This window comes from Vulpes lagopus, chromosome 1 (assembly GCF_018345385.1).
Source record: "Vulpes lagopus strain Blue_001 chromosome 1, ASM1834538v1, whole genome shotgun sequence".
Taxonomy (NCBI): domain Eukaryota; kingdom Metazoa; phylum Chordata; class Mammalia; order Carnivora; family Canidae; genus Vulpes; species Vulpes lagopus.
The window spans coordinates 100,590,182-100,610,033 of record NC_054824.1 but is presented as its reverse complement, the minus strand read 5'-3'; the positions used below and the strand labels follow the sequence as shown (position 1 = coordinate 100,610,033).

Genomic DNA, 19,852 nt, shown 5'->3' with positions numbered 1-19,852 from the left:
CCTTGAATCCTATACTCCATTTCTTATAAGGTATTATGTTAAACCTCTTAAACAATTTGATATTTAATAATTTAAAACTTAGCTAATATCAGTGTGTGTGTGTGAGAGAGAGAGAGAGAGAGAGATGTAATAATCTTCCAAGAAAGAAACAAGAACTTGCCATTTTTCTCCTCTTATAACATCCATGGCTTGTGAACGCTGTATTTCATTACTAAATCATGGAAAATGAAGTCTTTACAATTTCACCTCTAATAATATGCCTAGTTTATCTGTGATACCTTTGAAAAGATTTCTCTTAGGCTGTACTTTTTTTCAGCAGCAAACTTTTCCCTGGTTCATTTTTTTTTTCTTTCATAGTTCGCTCTTTTCAATTTTGAATTCTGCTTGCTTATGCAAAGTGACAACCTATTGGCCGGAAATTTGGGAAAATTAAATTAATTTTACTATAATTTTAACTTAGACACTTCCATATTTAAGAGGGATATTTAATATTGAATACTTTATGAACACTTGGGAATTCTGATGAACTCATTTTTGTAGATATCTTGGAAGGATTTGCTTATGTTACAGCTGATCTTGAAGAAATGCATCGTTTATTTTGTAGGCTTTTTGTCACAGCAGGGTCTCTGAGCACATTTTCAGTTTCATAGGCTTTGTTGTTCATAATCAGATGTTCTGATTGTATATGATTTTCCTTAAGCTTCTGCAATATCATATTGGTGAATATCTTCAACTCAGAAATTTGTCATTAAATCACAGGTTCCCCCCCACTTAATTGTACTGCTCATTCTAAAATAGTTATTAATAGAGTTTCTCTATCAAAGTCTGAAGTATATTTTCCTGTTTTAATGAGTTTTTATTTCCATAGAGATAAATAAACTTGTACATATTTGAGCCACAAAGAGAGTTGTTTGTGAATAGAGTACCGCCCTTTGACTGACTAGACTATTTTGATTTGTAACTTAAATTTAAGTCACAGAGGTCAGTGTTAATTACTATCAGATTTTTCTTCCTTGAACCTTTGGTTTTCATTTTTGTTTTTAGGGTTTATTCTCAAAGATTAATTCTAATTCTATTCTACTATTTTATTAAAGAAATTACATTAGTATATTTGGGTGTTTTAATCTTAATTATAAATTATTTGTTTTTTAGAATCAATTTTTTTAGTACACCATATTATTTTTTAACTATGGTTTTGAAATAACCAAATATAGATTTCTAGAAAAATACAATAAAATATATCAAACAGGAATATATATTTCTATTGGTTTTGTGTCTCATTAAGGAAATTACATATTGTATAACTATAATTTCACTGTGTGTATATATCATAGTCATGGTAATTGGGTATAAGAATATTTGTAAAAATAGTTTATAGTATTTATGTTATTTCATAGTACTTTAAGTATTAGTGAAGTTTAGATAAAGTTATAAGAGTGAGCAATTGGGAAGGCAAATGACATTGAAATGAGCATTAACAAATTGAAGAGCATGAAACAATCAGATCATTCAAATGTCTTTTTCCTAAAGGACTGTCAATCGTAAATATGAAAACATGGGTTAGAAAAAAAAGTCCTTTAAATATATAAAAGCTTTAAATATTATCTTTGGTCTTAGCACTATAAAAGTCTTCTCCAATACTTGTTTTTTTTTAATATTCTGGCACCATAAAAATGGTGATATTGTTTGTCCATTTTCAGTTGTACAGAAATTCAAATAATATTGGTTCTCTAATGTCCATCAAGTCTTGTAAAGTTAAATCTAGTAACACTGAGTATTTATTTATTTATTTATTTATTATTATTTTTTTTAACACTGAGTATTTAGATTCATGGTTACTGTTTTAGCAACCTCTCTTCTTTAAATATTTATTGCTACATTCGTTTTCACTAAACCAAAAGATAATACTCATAAAAATTTTTTTTATGGATTTTAGAAAAAAACTATAATTAAAATCATCAATAGTTTCACTACATGTCAGGTAGTCAATACTGGGGAAGAATTATATCAAAATATATTTCTCATGTTATAACTAGGCTGAGCACTTCAACAAATTAAAGGTGATATATATCTGCCAACATACAATCTTATCTTTCTCATTCACGATTAGAAGTGTAATTAGTGATATTTTTATTTTTGGTAAACACAAATGTATAACTATTTCATATATATGTGACATATATATGCAAAACTATTCTATGAGTACACATGGAAAGAATTCTCACTTATACTCATTAAACAATGCATTTCATTTTTCTGGACTGTATAAGAGCATATTATATTTAAATATTTTTTTTAAATCTAGCATATGAAGATAGCATATCAAAAGACATATTGTCCTAAAGCATCATATTTCATTTTGTATAATGGATACCATCCTAAATAGTTCAGTGTTTCTTAGAAATAATTTTTATGTTTGTGTAGTTCTAAGGCTGCTTCTGATCTGATGCACACAAGCATATTTTTAAATATAGCTTGACTTGAATTAATACAGTGTAATTATATTTTTCTTGAGGATATTGTTAACTTTACATGGAAGGACTCATTAGTGAAAATGAATACGTATGTCATACCATATAACACCTTCACCATGCAAAGTTGCTAAAACAGTATGGAAAAAACCTCCTCAGGAAAATTTGATATAGCTTTCCTATGCTTTTCCAGACCTATTTTCAACACTGCTAAAAGGGGGGAAAATTCAAGAAGGCACTGAAGAGACCACCTCACCAGACCCTGATGTTACTTCTCCTCTGGATGTACATGCTGCAGCTCCATAGGAGCCAGGTTGGAAAAGTTTCTAGGAAAACGACATTTAATAACATCTTTTTAAGTAGAAAGATCTTTTTTTCTTGCTATGGCAGTTTGTCTTTTTAGACCCCAGAGTACATGAAAAAGTCTATACTTTTATTTTGAACTTAACATCTATTTCTTAATTGCTGTTTAAAAAAATATATCAGTGACAAACATCTGGCTTCTCAAAAATATTTTTGAAATGTCGTAGTTTTAAAGTATGCAAAATTAGCTAATTAAAAACATCATGGTTCTGTTTTATACATACTCTAAAATATAGCAAGCTGTTATTAATCCATTATACTAGAGTTTGAAGTTAAATTATTATAAAAAGGTATATCAACTTTGTCAAGCATTTCTGTATATACTATATAAATGGCAGTAGTTTCTATAAGTTCCCTTTTCTGTATCTCAAGCTCCATATTATTGCTCTTGACTCTTACTGAAAGTTTAAGAGTAACTAAATATTCATTAATGTCATTAATGTTGTCCTATACCTGGGAGGACTCCGAAGATACAGGTCAATGAATTTGCAAAATGACCTTAAAAGGACATTTAAAAAAAAACTAACCTCAAGACCTTAATTTCAGATTTTGCATATTTTGAAATATAATGAATCTCCACTCAGATTATTAAAATGCATTGCAGTAGAGAAGCATGGCAGTAATTCCATGAATACAAGTTGCACATTGTAATTGTAACTGGTATATTTAAAAAAAAAATAGTTGCTTTGTAGCCTTTTGGCTGAATCAAATGTAGTACTGTTCTTATCAGCTTAATATCTGGTATGTCCCCTATCTGAGGATAAATATATAAATGGATTTTTGGAGCAGGGAGAAGAAATTAGTAGCTTGCTCCATCCACTGTCATCCATCGACCTGGTTATTTCAGTACTTCCGGGAATGATACACCTCTACACCACAGACACACAAACCATAGTCATGACTTTTAAAAGGTTATCACTTAGCAATAGTCAAAATATATGTAAATGAAGAACAAAAAACATCATTTAACTGGGGGACTAAGTTAATTTGTCAATGAAAGATATAAGAAAATCAATAGTTATACCGTTGACAGTTTAATTCTGAAATGATAAGTGCACAAAATATAGGAATTATCTTTGCATATGTATAAGAGCTAATGTTATAATAGTATATATTTACATGTCTGCTTAATCCAAGCGTGATACATTTGAAGTTTAAGACATATTTCTATTTGTGTATAATTCTCTCGCCAACTTATTCACAGAAAAAATGTACAGTAATCTATACTTGGTTTACAGGCTTTATCATATTTGCCTTGTATTACAAAAATTATTTCAGGAAATTATGTTTTGCTGCTCTTATTCTTCTTTCCCTAGTATTTAGTTGTGAACTCCTTGATAGAAGTGATTGTACCTCAGTATATCATTGCTTCTGTCTCCTATGAGGTCTGATAAATTGATTTTAAAATATTAGTTACATAGGAAATTTATTGATAGAACTAAATGTACAGAGTCAGACATTAAAAAAAAATACTTGGGTGGGGTACCTGGGTGACACAGTTGGTTAAGTGTCTGGCTCTTGATTTTGGCTCAGGTCATAATCTCAGGGGTTGTTAGATTGAGCCCCATATTGGGCTCCTCACTGGGCTGGCCATAGAGCCTGCTTAAGATTCTCTCTCCTCTTCCCCTTTCCCTTACTTAAAAAAAAAAAAAATGGCAAAAAAAAAAAATTCTTGATAGATAAATAGGCATTGGTCCTAACACTGTATTTATTAATTTCAGATGCATTTATAAGTCCATCTGCCTAGTAACTATAAAGCGACTTTGGCATATGTGGCTACTGTCTTTTCTTAATGGCCTAGCATATTGTTAGTTTGGACAGACTAGAATGGTGGTCCAGGTAGCATTTTTTCAAAATTCTAACTTTTTCATGTTGCATTGAGTAAACACTCAATGAGAATGAACTATTTAATTATCAGCCTACATAAAATAAGCAGCAATAAACATAACTCTACATCTGAAACTAATAATGTACTATATGTTAGCCAGTTGAATACAAATGAAAAAATAAATATAACCCTAAAGTAAGGATAACATGGGGTTCCTTATTTCTTGTAAATGAGAGCATTGTTGACAAATTTAGCTGCTCCAAGTTCTTTACAGTATGGATCAGCAAAACTGAAAAGAGGCAGCAATTATTAAGATAAAAATGGACCAAGACAAAATTTTCTAACAGATTGAGATAGAGAAAAAACAACTTCATTAATCCTGTTAATAAATAATTTTAGCTGAAGTGTTAAACATATTTTTTTCAGTCAAGAAGAAAGGGTCATAAATAGATCAGATTTAGGCATTCATAGTGACGAGTGAAGTTGAACAATAGCTCTGTGAATAACTGCTCCCAATAAATGAAGCAAATCTCTGGAGAGACTAAGAAAGGATTATAGTCCTTTAAAAACAGTCTGGAGAGTAAGAGATAATTTAGTTCAAAGGTCTCATTTTGTCTCATAGTAGAGACTATCTGTGGGCATACATATATATGTGTGTATATGTGTGCATACACGTATACGTATGCACACATACATCATATTAAAAATTGTAGAGGAGAGATAGGCTAAGCAGCCTATATTTTCCTGGGGAATAAACTGTAAAAATTAACTATTAAATGAAAATAAAGGAGATAATAAAAAAAAAAGAGATAATGACAAAAGTGAATTTCAGGTTTTGGAAATTATTGAAATGTAAGAAAGTGAGTTATGCAATTCATGATATGTATTCTCTAATATTAATAATGTTAATCTAATGCATCATCAGTTGCATTATATACATCAGCATATAAATATGCTGCCATATGTTCATCCCCCTTTAGGTACTACACATTTCTCTAAAAACAATTCATTTAAAAATTATCTATATGTTGTCTTCATAATTTTTCTATGAAAGAGCTGTCTGCATTCCCCATGTTTTCTCACAAAATCATTCCAGTTAGACTAGTTGGACTTCTATCTAACTGTTTGCCAAAACAGCCCAACTCAATATCACCCATAATGCTCACATTGTCAAATCTAGAAGTCCATTTTCAGCCTTCATCATATTTGAGTTATCAATAGCATTAATCATGTATAATAGCTACCCGTTTTTTGAAGCAGTTATGTTGGTTGGTTTCTAAAACATCCCTCTGTTCTGCTTCTTTTCTTGCCTTTTCTATTTCCTTGGTTGATTTCTCCTCCAAGGATCAGTCATTTTATTTTTATATTGCCATTTACTCTCCATGTGGTTTTATTCAGCCTCAAGACTTTATATTAACTGAATCCTGAATATATATTCCAGCCTAGATTTCTCTTCTGAACTCAGACTTCTATATCCAGAATTGTACATGCTCAACTTGGATGTTTATCAGGCATCTTATATAACATATCCGAATCTGAACTCCTTATTAACCTACCTCAACCTGTTCCTTCCACAGTAATCTCTGTTTGACAAAAGGGAGATTCCAGTATTCCAATAACTCTAGACAGAAACTCGGAGTTCTTTTTGACCTCACTTTTTCTCAAATTTTATAATATGTTCAATAGCAAATTTCTGTGGCTTTCCTTTAAAAGTATATAAAAAAAAAAATAAGTATTTAGAAATTTTTCTTTTAAAACAAATGTTTAATTTTATTTAAGTTTTTATTTAAATTTCAGTTGGTTAACATACAGTATAATATTAGTTTCTAGTATATAATATATTGATTCAACACTTCACACAACACCCAGTGCTCATCACAACAAGTGCACTCATTTATCTCCATCACCTATTTAACCCATCATCCAATTCACCTCCCTTCTGGTAACCATCAGTTTGTTTTTTGTAGTTAAGAGTCTGTTTCTTGATTGCCTTTTTAAACTGTTACTATTACCACTCTGGTCCTTGATAGCATCACCTATCCCTTGGATTAATTCAATAGCCCTAAATAGATTTTGTGATTCCATATTTACCATATGCCCTGCCCCAAGAGTCTGTTTTGCTTTATAGACCTGTGTTGTCCAGTATGGAGCCCCAGAGCTGATGCATTCCCTGAAATGAAATAATTTTCACTTAACCTATATTTTCTGAATTGCACATCTGGACAAATTAAATGAGCAGCTAACTCCTATATGACCAAAGATTACGAAAGTTGTGTAAGTCAGATACTGGAGTTAGGATAGGTTCTCAATTTATTTCTAATAAGAAGCCTACATTCCTAGCCTGAAAAAATAAAAATATAGATCTGTAAGATTTCGGTCAGAGCACTTAACAATTCCATATTTAGTTCTCATCTCTAAAATAACTAAAATAATATTACCTACTTTATAGATTTTTGAGGGTTAAGTAAAACAAAAAAAGATAAATCACTTAGTGTAGCACAAAAATACTTACAGATTTGTATTTATAATCAAATGATAAAAATATATTAATCTATAATTAATAAAATTGAGAGATTGACGTTGAGAACTTTAAGCGTATCTTAAAGGCTACAGAAAAGTGAAGGAGGGTAAATTTGCAGTTATTAAAACCATTATGATTCTGATGCACAGGAAATAATATCAACCCTCAAAATGTATATAGAGAAAAGGAAATATGGCAAAACAGTAAATCAACATTTTCACGGGAAAATTCTTCATGTGATTTTAATAAATGAAAATCTATACATGTATTGGATAGAAGAATATTTTTCCATTTAAAACCATTTGAAAATAAGTACAAGAGCAAAACCTGGGATTTTCATTTGTACTTTGGTAAAATATACTTCATATGTTTCTTAAAATAGACATACTCATTTAAAAATTAGGTTATTTTATGGAACAGTTGTTTTCATATGTACTTTATGTGCTTTGTATGTCCTATAAGTTATGAAGGACATTTTTTATTATTGCTTGTTAAAAAAAATAAATGTCACTATAACTACCACACCAAAGAAACTAAAACCTTTTTGTGGCTTTTCAGTCCATATTCTGTTATAGCTCATACTTAACGCTGTAATTTTGGATATTTTGGATATTTTAAAATATACTTCAAATATTAGGGATCAGTGCATTCTTTAAGATTTGGAAAATGTAATAAATCTTATTGATGTTAGTTTGCTTCCCTGAAAGAAGAGATATCTTAAAAATAAATTAGTTTTATGTAAAAAGCAAACAAGCATTTAATATGTAATTATATTTTAATAAAGATCAATTAAATGAAATAATTTGATTTTCTAACATATCTATGGTGGAAGGAAAGTATTAATAACTGGTTAGTCATCTTTTCTCTATCTTCAGACAGTCTCCTTGTACTACAAATTCAAGTTGTTTATAGGTATATACCAGATCCAAGGTAAATGAAAATCTGGCCAGGTTACTTTTTTTTAAATTTCATTTATTTATTCATGAGAGACAGAGAGAGAGAGAGAGAGAGACAGGCAGAGGGAGAAGCAGGCTCCATGCAGGGTACCTGATGTGGGACTCGATCCCTGGTCTCTTTCCTTCCTTTTTAATGCTTTTAAGTCATTAAAATTGTTACCAAAAATAAAAAATAAAAAATAAATAAAAAATAAAAAAAAAATAAAAAATAAAATTGTTACCTATTTTAGCCTATGTCATTTATAATTAAACCCTATTAATTATAGAGATTTAATTCATATACTAGCCTGAAGGCAGTGCTAAACCGGGCTGCCCAAGGTTACTTTTCATTAAGCCAAATACCTGTACCTACTTGTTGAGACGGCTTACTGGATGATAACTAACTATATTGATAGATCAGAGAATCAGCACGAGGTGTAATAGCTTAAGGGACCCCAGTGCTGATTGGTTTCCTGAAATGAGGTTGTCTTCACACACCCTGTATTGTCTTTTTTGATTCCCTGTCCTGAATCCTGAGTGAGTGGGATCTTTGGAAGCCCTGCCTTTGAGTCTTCTGCTGGCTGTTGCCTATTTCTGTGTATAGAATTTGGTTGTGTTCCCTATATCCTTTCATAACACTAAAGAAACATGGTGTTAGATGAAACTTTGGTGTTGGATTATTATTATATGTGTTGCACTTGATTATTAATTCAAAACCAAGAACACTGAGGTTTATTTATAGATATATACCAGGTCCAAGATAAACGAGAATCTGTATTCATTACTGATTGATATAGAAGGATCATAGGTGGTTTTTCATGTCTTTTAAATTTAATTATAATACAAAATTTAATTAAAATCATTTAAGTGAAAATGATAACATAAAACAAAAGTAACTACTGGTAATAAAAAATGAAGTATATAGAAGTAATGTAGTTGATGAGAAGGTGGGCTTTATTTTCAAAGTTCTGCTCCATTATTTATTAGTTATGTCACTCTGGGTAGATTACCCAACCACTCTGTGTGTCAGTTTCTTTATTAGTAAGATTTGGTTAATAATAATTGATGACTTCATGGGATTGTTTGAGAATTTAATGAGATACTTAATAAAGTGCATATAACATGCTAAATATATTATCTATTAGCATAGTATATGAATTAAACCTCTATAATTAATAGGGTTTAATTATAAATGATATGGGCTAAAATAGGTAACAATTTTAATGACTTAAAAGCATTAAAAAGGAAGGAAAGAGAATTAACTTCTGAAATGTTTGGCTTAATGCAAATACAATTTTAAATTCCTTTTTTTTCCTTTCCCTGCTGTGTAAATAGCGTTTTCAATGCTGTCTCCTCATTTTTCCTCTACTGTTAAAACTTATTCCCTCTGGGACACCTCATCTGTGGCTACCATAATCATTAGAAGGCCAGATGTTATTCAAAATATTTTCTAAAGTCCTGAACTTTTATCTGACCTCCAGCACCATAATCCATATTGACTACTAGAATTCAGGTCTTAACATTAAATGCTTTATGTCTACAAACTTAATAGTCTTAACATTGAACTCTTTGTGTCCTTAACTTCCTAAGATAATGTCCTTTTCATTCAGTGTCTTCTAACTTAATTAAGTTCTACCTAGGCCAATGTCAGTTTTAAAGCCTTTGATGACTTGCATTATCTGAAGTTACTGTGTTTAGTAGGCTCTGTAGGTTCTTGGAAATCTAGTGTGCCCCTGATTTTCCAGCTTCATATTCTTTCTTTCCAACAGCCTTATGTTCGAACCACAATTTCCATCTTACGATGCTCTATGAACATAATTTCTCATGTGCTTCTCTCTACATACTAGGGATTCTTTTATTTTCTAGTTCTTGGTCTAGCTAAAACTGCTTATTCTCCAATTCAAATACTGATGCCATGTCTGGTCTGTGAAGCCTAGAATCTCTTAAGCAAGCGTTAGTTACTGCTGACCCTAGGATCCCATAGCATCTTGTTCAGAATCACGGTGTAACCCCTATTGCCCTTGGTATTCTAAGGTGTACTGACTGTGGCTCATTCCCTAATGAACTTGAAATTCTGTGAAGTCAAGGACTGTGTCTTTTTCTTAATTGTAATTTACTACCTCATGAAAAAAATAACTTTGGTAATTGGATTTTTAAAATTGAAAAAACTGAACAATGGAAATTAAACAGAAGCAACTAATCATCATTGTTCAAAAGAGAGAATCTTCAAAAACACCCTTACTCCTTAAAGCTAATTATTTGTCAATTCTCAAGTCCCCTGATTCTGTGTCATAATTTTGAGTATTATTTTAGTGTATATGTCTAAATTCAATGTTATTCACTTTTCATTATTTTTTAAAAGATTTATTCATGAGAGAGAGAGAGAGCCTGCTCATGCCCATGTACAAGCAGGGGGAGAGGAGGAGGGAGAGGGAGACCAGCAGACTCCCAGCTGAGTGGGGAGCTCAAGGCAGGACTGGATCCCAGCGCCCTGAGACAATGACCTGAACTATAATCAAGAGTTGGGTACTTAACTTACTGAGCCAGCCAGGAACTCTACATTTCATTACTTTGTGTGTGTATATTTCTGTACACATCACAATTGTCATTCTCCATTGTGATATATTATTTTTACCAATATCTGTAATTTCTACCTAGTTCTATATCATTAAACATTGAAATATTTCCTATTAGAATTAGTGATTTAAGAGACATGGTATTGACTAATTATAATTCTCTTATATTGAGCCTGTATTTATTTTTTTTCTTTTTATCGTTCCTTGATTATGAAATGTATTTTAGTTTTGACTTGGCTTTTTATTTAGTTAAGATCTGATATTCAGTGTTGGCAGTGACATCATAATAGTGAAAAACGATTCATTTCTTTAATTGCTTTACTGTTTCATATTTCATTTTCAAGAAAAAAAATTCTCTGGTAGAAGACAGTTTTTCTTTAGCATCTCTAATATTTGTCTTATAATTGGATGCTGCTTCCATACCATCTATTTTTGTATCCTGCATTACTTTTTGCCTATCATTTGATTTAATTTCTTGTTCTAATATACTTTATCTCATATTTGTGATATAAAAAATTGAAATTTGCTTTCTTTAGTTTTATTATCTCATTTTAATGAAGATGAACTTACTTGATAAAGCAATGGTATTTACAAAATACTCATTACTAACTACTCAGTTATTATTCCTAGTTAAAAAGTAAATAATTTTTAGCTGAAAGAATTCAGGTATTTAATAGAATCCTTGACATCAAGGGATTCTTATGATATAATAGATTATAAATGTAATAGATCATCATCATTATCATAATTCTGTTTTACATCATATCTCAGAGTTTATCAAATGTCTAAAGTTATGGAGATATAAGATCCTCATATCAACTTTGTAAAGTCAATTTTTTATTGTATAGAAATAGAATTTGAAGATTAAGTAATTAAATATATTTTTAAAAGTTTGCTAAAATCATAGGTTAAAATCACATTTTTTGATTGAAATTTCTAAGTTATATCATAGATTCACTCCTTTATAAAGACAGAAAAGTGTGTGCTGAATACATTATAAATGCAAACTTGGTTTCATAGTCCATACATTGATAGTAATTTAGAAAAAGAAGAGATCTGTATAATGAGTGGTCCTGAAAAAGGAGCATGGTCTCTGGTGAGGAAGGAAGAAAGGAATTAAGAGTTGACTTGCTATTTCTCAGTAACCTAGTTATCTGTGGCTTACATGGTTTGAGCTAAACGTAGAAAAGGTTGGTAGCCCTAATCCTGACAGCCAGAGCTCTTGGAAAACTTAATCATTTTTTATTACCCAAGCTAAGTGCTTATCCAGTTCTTCCATGCTGTACTAAAACCCATTAGTTAGCATCCCCTCACACCCACATCCAGACAAGGTGAGCTAGTTATGATTGGAACCTTGTGTTGAGTGGCCTGATAAGCATCACTGAGCACAGTGACACATAATAAATATATTTTCTAAACTTTCTATTTAGTGTCAGTATTTGAATTCAGGATTTTCTGCATTTTCCAAAGCCTATATTTTTTTTTTACCATACCATATTATTTAGGTTTGCCATGCTTTGTTGTATGCCAACCAAGTACTAATTTTTTAAATGAGAAATTGCATTTGGAAATCCAACTTAGTATTTATATCATTGAAAAATAAAGTACAAGGTTTACATTTCAAATTTTTAAGCCACTGTCTATTGAGAAGTTGATTTATAAATCATTTTGTATTGATATTGAAAATTACAAGTGAATTATCAGAGCTATCAGAGCTAGTCACCTCTAATTTAGAGACTCATGTTATTGTCTCTCCTTTCTTTCACTAAAAAACAATTTTAAGTCCCCCCCCCTTTTTTTTACATATTTACAACTTTATTTTATAATGTAGTATTTCATAAAGTGGCTGTATTAATTTATATTTTACCAGCAATGGATAAGAATTCCTGATACTTCACATTTTTCTACACATCTTTGTATCTTCACGTCACATACAATGATAATAATTTTAGACTACCTAACTTGTACCAGGCCAGTGAATGTAAAAAAATAATCTCAGAATGGTTTTAATTTGCATTTCATGTTCATTTATGAGAGAGAGCTTCTTTTCATGTTTATTTGCTACTCTTTCTTCCTTTTTTGTTCATATATTTGGCTCCTCTTTTATTTTACATTTTCTTTTTCTTTCGATTTTTGAGAATTCATTATATATGTTCTGAATGTATGTTCTGAACATATTTATTACTTACATATGTTGCAAGTATTTAAAGTTTATATTTTATCTTGTCACTTTGTAGTATCTTCAAAATTTAGAAGCTTTATATTTTAATGTAATCATAAATGCATTTTTCTACTTCAGTATTTATGTTTCTTACAGAAGTTATACATGTTAGCAATAAAATACTCAAATAATAACAAAGTCCATGAAGTGTGAAGTTTTTATCTGCCATTTCCTTTCTTAGAGTTAACTACTAATTAAAACTTGGTGTTGTTAACACAAAATAAACAAACCCTTCAGAATTAAAAAAAAAGAGAGAGAGCGCTTTATTCCAGCCCAAGTTAGGACAACTACCCAAGATATATAATTTTCACAAATAAGTGAGCAGTCCAGGGAGTATTTTCTGTAGGGTTATTTATTTATTTACACAAAAAGTTACAAATTATTAGCCAAAGAAAAAAATTATTAGCTTCAGAAAGTTGCCTACCTTAAGTTTCTAGTATATGTAGGACTGTATGACTGTATGGCTTATGGGAACCAGGAAAATTTTTTACTTTTTCTTACCTTTTGTGTTCAGAATGCTCCTTTTGGTTACTTTCTTTAAGCAGATTTACAGTGTCTGCTTGGGGCAGAAATAGAGCCCATGCTTTGAGGCTTCATGGAGTCATTTTGACCTTGCTAAATAAATACTCAAGTATAGCTTCCCTGGGAACCCAGGAGCAGGGCCCACATACATTAAAAGTAGAAAATTTCCTTATCAGTATCTATCTTTCCAGACATTTTTTTAGAGAATAAAAGCGGTCCAGTTGTACACATTTTGATGCAGGTTTCTTTGGTATCACTTGATAATATATCATGGGCAACCTTCTATATCAGCCTATGCTGATCCATCTCATACTTGCCATTCCCTCTTTATTTTATACCCCATATCCAAATCATGCAAGTCCTATCAGGTCAGCCTTAAAATATACCTAGTATCATTACATTTACTGGTGCTATTTAAGTCTAGATGTAATCTCCTCTCACTTAAACTATTTTAATAGGATATTAACTTAAGTTCCTCCCTCACTTGCCTTCTGCAGCCTATTATCCAGATAGCAACCAGAATGACCCACTTAAAACGTAAGCCAGATCTCGTCATTCCTCATGATAAAACCTTCCAGTCATTCGAAATCTTATTAAGAGCAAAAGTCAAAATCCTCACTTTAGTCTGCTTAAGTCTTAGTGATCTTTCTTCTCAGCTGTCTCTTTGAGCTCATTTCTTGCCACTGCTACCCTTGCACACTGAACTCTAGTCACACTGGCCCCTTGCTGTTTCTCAAGTTGCACTTGCTCCCAAATCATGCCGTTTTGATCTATTTCTTCTTCCTTTAATGCTCTTCCCCCGTGTTTCTTCTTGTCTTACCCCTTAGTTAAGTTTCCAATATCAGGTGGTTATCTTCTATAAAAGAACACCTGTCTCATTCACTCAGAGCTCCCTTACCTTACTTTTTCTCTGTAGTACTTTTACCAATGATATTTCATATATTTCTTCTTAATTTTCTTATAACAAGCTATCATGTAATAAATATTCTTTGAAAGCAGAGAGTTTGTCTTACATTTTCACTGGTGTGTGTCCTAAGTAGAACACTATCTGCCACATAGATCCACATAGATTCTTAATAAATATTGAATGAATTATTGAATTATTTGAATGATTAATGAGCTATATTAACAACTCTATGTAAAGTACAGATCAACCATAATTTATCCGTTGACTTATTGTAGATATTTCATTTGTCTCTAATTTTTCACCAATAGAAGAGCTTTTCAGTGAACATTCTTGTATTTCAATAGCATATTTCTAAAAGTAGACATACTGTATCAAGGGGTATAAAAATTTAAATCTGATGTGTGCCGTCAGGGTGACCTTCAAAAAGATGGATTATATGTATCTTTATAATACTGTTTTTATCCATGAGCATGCTATATCTGTTACATTTATTCAGGTTCCCATGTATTTTAATGAGTTTTATTCATACATGTGAATAGACTTGGAATTTATTCATACTGTTTATGATTTTTCAGTCTCTATGCAAGAAATATTTAAGTTATTTAGTAGTGCATATTTTCCAAGAAGGCAGAAGAAAAGCAGCTTTTGTATGTGAGGAATTCCCACTCATGTTGTGGAAATTAAGATTTGTTCTTTTTAAATACTTGTATCAATATTCCCAGTCTTTTTTTTTTTTTAACTCACTTTTGGTAAACTTTAAGATTAATGGCAAAAGGAATTTGTGACCTAAGAAAAAGACATTATGATGTACATTTATAGAAGCAGGCAGAAATTTTAAGAAAATAAGGGTCAGTGTGGTACTTTTTATTGAATAATCTTTATTTTAACCATTACAGACAATTCAATTATTTAAAAGGATATATAATGAACAACATTCATTTTATTGTCCATGTTAGTAAATCTAGTATTTCCCACCTTCTTACACATTATGCTAATGAATTTTCAGATGGATGCACTTTAATTAAAATATAAGAGTCACTTTAAAAATGTTATAGGTAAGAGCATATACAAACTGTGTGTGATATGAAAAATGCTTTGAAGAAATCAGCTGAAGAATCATTTGCTGGTCACTCTAAGGGATAAAAATGTTTAAAACACATGCTTGTCTCATATGAATCAGTATTCAGTAGGAAATGGAGTAAACATGCCCTCTACATTTCTGAGCAAATGTTTTAGCAGGTTCGTGTCAAAGGTTGCTAAATGGAAAAATGTTCCATGCTGTAAGAAGAACATGAAAATAAATTTTAGAGCATTATTCAGTACATACACATTTCTTTACAAGTGTCTTCCTTAGCCTTCTGAAGAAATAACAATTCAAATACACAGAAATGGCTTAGAGATTAGTAATTAGAAGTAAAATTTCTCTCCTCAAAGATTATTAAGAAACTGCTAATAAGAGGTTACATAGGTGATAGTAACTAATCCTGATGAGTGAGTCAGAAAATTTAAGCATATCCAGATAGCTATGACCCACTGAACTGACTAGATAGCTTCTAACCCAGCATAACTTAAATGAATACAAATAATGCACTTAACCCAAAGGCTGGAAATCAGCTATTAGGTTTTTGAGGTTCTGGGAAGAAATCTGATGGCCTCTGTTGCCTTTTTTTTTATTCCTTCTAGCTGAAGGTTATAACTTTGGAATGAAAAGATATGTTAAGTAAACAGCAGGTTACAGAGCTTAGAGTTCCATACAGAGCGGTTCCTAGCAAGCTAGAGGACACATTTTGCAAAGACCTGAATTTATTAATTTGGCAGGAGAATGGTCTCTGTGATCAGGAAGGCATTAAAATAAAATTTGATAAAAAGTAAGAAAAAGCTGTTCAGATAATTCCACATGCCCAGTATAAGAGAGAAAATAAAAGGTGTAGAAAATCTGAATCACAGTGATGAGAGAAGTAAAAACTGAATGAAATAAAATACAGACTCAGCTGTATTTATATTGAACAGAGCTGGAATAATGTGCAAAGTGATTCTGAAAACAAGGAATCATTAAAAGGAATTTGGATAACAGCAAACCAGTGGCATTGGTGGGTCAAAATTTACAACCCAAAAGGGTGGAGAAATCTGTGCAGTTGTAGAGTATTTAGAGAATATAAAAAATAGCAAAATAAGTGTTGGCAATGTTGAATGGCTAAGGACATTACTATAGTATACACAGAGGTTCTCAATTTAATTTTGAAAATTTGAACCAAATAAGGATACAAAATGGGACCTCTGTTTTCTGGACCTTATCATATATGCAGAACCCTGATTTACTTAATTAAGCTCTCCTATTTCACAATGTAAATAAAGAATCTATAATTGGGACTGCATCATGGACTTGAGAATCTTGTAACTACAAAGAATAATAGAAGTTATTAAATTTCAATCCCTTAAGTTCCTGTCAGCATAGCACTAAAAAATGTGAAAATAATGGAATCCTTGGGAGTAAATAATGAGGTTACATTGGAATTTTCATTAGTTGAGTAAAACAAAGGGGTTTGGGAAAAGTATTTATTTATTTATGTTAATTTTTACTGAAAGAAAACTCTTGATGCACATGCATGGGATATTCTCTACTATTGTTTCCTTTAAGATTTTGATTTTTAAGTTTGACTATTTGCTAGTTCACTGACTTTAGAATATGTGAATCAACTTCTAGAAGACTTTATTTTACCTCCTTTTATGTAAAATGTAGATAATATTACCTACCTCGTAAGATTTTTGTGAGGACTACAGGTATTTATTGCAAGTGAAGTCTTAACACAATGCTTGTGCTCATTCAATAATTACTAGTAATAATATTGAGCAATACTTTAATAATGTTGGTAATGATATTGAATGATTTAGTTTTTTCTTGTACTGGCATTTGGCATGACATTCTTACTATATGTTTATTAGAAGGAGAGATGGATGATAATGGACCATTAACATGAAGTATACATTGTTATTTTTCTTATTAAAATCTGCAGTCTTCATACTCATATTGGTGAGTCTTCCCCAGTAATTGTTTTATATTTTTAAAGGGTCATTTTTGCTCTACTATGATTACCAAATGGATCATGAAGGGGCAAAAGACTAGTTGGATGGCAATTGCAGTATCATCGGTAAGAGATGAGGATGGTTTGTACTAAGTTGTTGGTAACACAGATGGAGGAAAAAAAAATGGTGTATATCAGATGTATATCAGATATGTTTGGAAAGTAAATCTAATGTGAATAGTTGTCAATTTGTGTATCAGATATGAGGGGAAAAAATAACTGAAGGATCTCTCCTAAACTTTTGACTACCAGTAGATTGTGGTTGCATTTGCTAAGATGGGTGAGACTAGCACAGGAACAGAAGGGTAGAAGGGTAGAACCAAGAGGTTTGTTTCAACCATGTTTTATGATGTCTATTAGATATTCAAGTTACTGTGTCAAAAAGGCTACTTTATATATGAGTGTGAAATTTAGTAGAGAGGTCAGGGTTCTCGATATAAATTTGGAAATTATTGGCATGCAAATGATAAAGTCATCAGACTGAGATTACCTAGTGAGAGAGTGTAGACTTAAAAATGTAGTGGGAAAAAAAAAAAATGTAGTGGGAAAAAAAAAAAATGTAGTGGGAATAACTCATGGTTTCAATTACACCCAGTATCTGATTCCTTCATAAACTACACTTTCACATTATTCTCATAGTCTTTATAATCATTCTGTATAATAAACTTTCAGATTTAGATCCAAATGCTAACTGGTCCTCCCACCCACAGCCCACCCTTAATTCCATGTTTCTTAATTCAAATTTCTAAAAAAGAAGATCTGATTAACCTACATCAACATAATAGGTCATGACCATTAAGTTAAGGGCTTACTTTCCTTCACTAACCTGGATGACTTTCCTCTAAACTAGGAACCAGTGTTTTCAATATATACCACATATTAAACATTATGCTATATGTTGTACATGTGTTATCTCATTAAATAATTGAAATAAGCTAATTGATAAATACCTATAATTTTATTACATTAAGAAAAAAGGATCAAAATATTTCTGCCCAGTCACAAAGCTTGTAAATTATGGAGTTGGGATGTGGGAAAAAAAAAAAAAAAAAAACAACCTAATATAACCCCCAAACAAGCATAACTCCAAAGTCTAAAAGAAAAAAGTTACAAGGATTTTAGTCCTGAGTTGTTTTTAGCTATGTCTATCTGTTGGTGAACAAACTCCATGTACTATAAGATGGACAAAAGCCAATAATCAAACACTATAGAATAGGGCTAAAAATTCTAACACTTGAGTGTTGAAATCCATTCATCTATTCATCCCTGCCTTTTCTGTGGTCCTATAGAAACCAACCAGTTCCACCTTGTTACTTAAGATTGTTCAGTTGGACTGTATTAACTAATATAGACATGATGTACAACAGAGAAAGGGATGAATATTATTAAACATTTATAAAATATGCTATTAATAAAGACATAATTAACATATTGTAAAACTCATCCATTTTAAGTGTACAACTCAGTGACTTTGGTATATTCACAGAGTTGTGCAAACCATCACTACAAAGCTTAGGACACATTCATCACCCCAAAAGAAACCCTCTTACTCATTAGTAATCCCTCCTCATGCCCTTCTCAGCTCATCTCACCATAACTTCCACCACTAGGCAAACGTTAATCCACTTTGTTTTTCTATAGATTTGCCTATTCTGGACATTTCACATAAATGGAATCATAACAATAGATACACTGTTTTGTGACTGGTTTCTTTTTCTTAGCATAATGTTTTCAAGATTCATCCATCTTATAGCATGTTTTTTTAAATTCTTTGGAATTTATTTACTCATTTTTATTCTCAAATACTATTCAATTATATATATATATATATGTATATATATATATACACAGATATATTGGTAGGTATTTGTTTCCTTCACTTTTGATTAGTATGGTAATGCTGCTATGAGCATTCATTTGTAAGTTTTTATGTGGAATTATGTTTTCATTTCTCTTGGTTATGTTTTTGGAATAGAATTGCTGGGTCACATGATAACTCTAATACTTGAAAAACTGCCAAACTGTTTTCTGAAGTGTCCATGCTACTTTATATTCTTACCACCAATATATGAGGCTTTCAATTTCTCCACATTTTCACCAGCATTGATTATTTTCTGTTCTTTTTCACATTTTTTGATTTGTGTTTCCCTAGTGATTAATGATTTGAGAGCTTTTCATGTGTTTACTAGCCTATGTCTGTTTCCTTTGAGAGATTTATATTACCTTTTTCATATATTATTTGTAGTATACAAGTTATTAATTTTGAAATCCAAATTATCTTGATTTTCTTTTGTAGCTTGTTCCTTCAGTTTCATATCTAAGAAACAACTGATAAATCCAAAGTCACAGAGATTTACTCCTACATTTTCTTTTAAGTTTCTTATAGCTTTAGCTCTTATATAGGCCTATGAGTCATTTTGCATTA

The 19,852-nt window shown here is 31.1% G+C and overlaps 1 protein-coding gene and 1 non-coding gene across 9 annotated transcripts in view; both read left to right on the top strand.

Annotated features, from left to right (window-relative positions):
- Positions 1-19,852, top strand: part of EPHA6 (EPH receptor A6) — an 867,085-nt gene that overhangs the window by 134,027 nt on the left and 713,206 nt on the right. Inside the window, exon 1 of one of the 8 annotated variants that reach the window (XM_041755027.1) lies at positions 2,664-2,784. The exons of the other annotated variants lie outside the window; for them this stretch is intronic. Coding sequence (XP_041610961.1) covers positions 2,737-2,784 — 48 coding nt within the window. The 5' untranslated portion in view covers positions 2,664-2,736. Of the gene's footprint in view, positions 1-2,663; positions 2,785-19,852 lie in introns of those variants that run through there. 8 annotated transcript variants of the gene reach the window in all.
- On the top strand, positions 3,515-3,706 carry LOC121475428. Its single transcript, XR_005983757.1, has one exon. It is a non-coding gene; the product is annotated as a U2 spliceosomal RNA (small nuclear RNA).